Source organism: Cebus imitator, unplaced genomic scaffold, assembly GCF_001604975.1.
Source record: "Cebus imitator isolate Cc_AM_T3 unplaced genomic scaffold, Cebus_imitator-1.0 Scaffold197, whole genome shotgun sequence".
In the NCBI taxonomy this organism is placed as follows: Eukaryota; Metazoa; Chordata; class Mammalia; order Primates; family Cebidae; genus Cebus; species Cebus imitator.
This window is the reverse complement of record NW_016107512.1, coordinates 2,927,253-2,929,104: the sequence shown is the minus strand read 5'-3', so window position 1 is coordinate 2,929,104 and position 1,852 is coordinate 2,927,253. Positions and strand designations below refer to the sequence as shown.

At 51.5% G+C, this 1,852-nt stretch overlaps 1 protein-coding gene across 1 annotated transcript; it reads right to left on the bottom strand.

Moving 5' to 3' along the window:
- Positions 1-1,321: 1,321 nt before the first annotated feature.
- LOC108317167 (40S ribosomal protein S29-like) lies at positions 1,322-1,534 on the bottom strand. The gene has a single exon (XM_037745263.1). The coding sequence runs from the start codon at positions 1,532-1,534 to the stop codon at positions 1,322-1,324; it is 213 nt and encodes a 70-aa protein (XP_037601191.1).
- Between the last annotated feature and the right edge of the window lie 318 nt (positions 1,535-1,852).

The window sequence follows — 1,852 nt, the reverse complement described above, 5'->3', positions numbered from 1 at the left end:
CTCTTGCTGGGGTTTCCCCCCACAGGTTTCCGTAGCTGTGGGATCTTCCAGCTGTGAGATCCTTGGACCTGGGGCAAGGCCCAGATACTCCTACCTTAACACTGCCTCTTGTAAACAGAGTGAGGGGTTCCTGGGGCCTCCGATGGTGAGGCAGGTAAAAAAGGAAACTGTCTATTGTCTCTGGGGACAATGGGGGACTCCAGGGGCTTTTGGGAAGGGAGGCGGAGGAGGGGCAGCGGCTGGCTGGCTCCAAGGAATGGATCTGGTCTTAGTTTACTGTCTAACCTCCGACCCTTCCTGGGTTTAACTCTCCTCTCCACCACCTTCTCCTCCTCGTCTCCGTTAACTCCACTCCACCTCCCTTGGCCTGGCTGAGACATTTTCTCCAAGGCAGGAAAACTAAATCTGCTGTGGATTTCCTTAGCATTCCTGAAAAAATAACCCTCCTGGTCAGGAACAAAGCTGCCAGGGAGCAGTTTCTCCCAGTTCCCAGTTTAGCCTTGTGTCATGGATCCTTCCTGTGCTTCCCTGACCTCTGCCTCCTGTGCTCTGCAGGCAACTTTGAGGAAACTGACCAAATCTCCTGTTTCCTCAAGGTCAATTTTAAAAAACAGAGTGTCTGAATACCAACCTGTGAAGATGAGGACTATGGATTGGCACTAAGTGGCCCCTGGGGTCTGCCTTCCTGGTCCACTCCCCATATCCCCAGGGCCATCCAGAAACATTCTGGATGATGCCCATACGCAAGCAACAGTTAATAGGGCCAGTCCTGACAGCATACATTGCATGCCGACTGTATGCCAGGCCCGTGCAAGGCTCTGCAACAGTGGTGAAGAGGACAGACACACCAAGAGCCATTAGAGTGATGGACAGCAGTTGGAGAAAGCAGGAATGGTAGCAAGAGTTGCACTAGAGCTAGTGGGTTCTTGCCAGACCCACGAGCACCGAGAGTCCTGCTCTTTCCACCGCTTTCGGCATGTCTTCACCCAGACGCTCAGAGCATGCGTGACAGGCCGCTGCCTCCACGTGACTTGCATTAAAAATACATGTCTGGGGCCCAGCTTGTGAAGTTGGCTGGAGGTGCTTCTGAGTTGGTCACTCTGGAACCACATGCTGGCTCTGGGACCCTCTCTCAGGGCCGCCATGGATGCCAGAGCAGGCTGTACACTGCACCACTGGGGGTGGAGTGGCACCTTCTGGTGCTGTGCTGTGCGGTGGCCCTCCTCCCTAACGTGGGAATTATTTTTTATTTCTTCTTATTATTAATTTTTTTGTGGTTTTAAAAATGTTTATTTTATGTACAAAGAACTTTCATGGCTTTTCATGGTAGATGCCTTGGAGAATCCTTTGAAAGAAGATCATTTAGGTCCAACTTAATGAAAGCAACGTCCTTTGTGTACTGACGGAAACACTGGCGGCACATATTGAGCCCGTATTTCCGGATCAGACCATGCCAGTTTGAACAGACGTGACGAGAGTGAGAACCTTGACCGAATTTTTGCAGGTGGCTCCAGTACAGCTGCTGGTGACCCATCTTGCTCTCAGGAATGCAAAGAGGTAAAAAGCTATTATTATTATTTTCTGAGACAGAGTCTCACTCTGTCACCCAGGCTGGAGCGCAGTGGCACTATCTGAGCTCATGCAACCTCCACCTCCTGGGTTCAAGCAATTCTCCTGCCTCAGCCTCCTGAGTAACTGGGATTACAGGTGCACGCCCCCACGCCCGGCTAATTTTTGTATCTTTAGTAGGGACAGGGTTTCACCGTGTTGGCCAAGCTGGTCTTGAAATCCTGACTCAGGTGATCTGCCTGCCTCAGCCTCCCAAAGTGCTGGGATTACAGGTGTGAGCCAC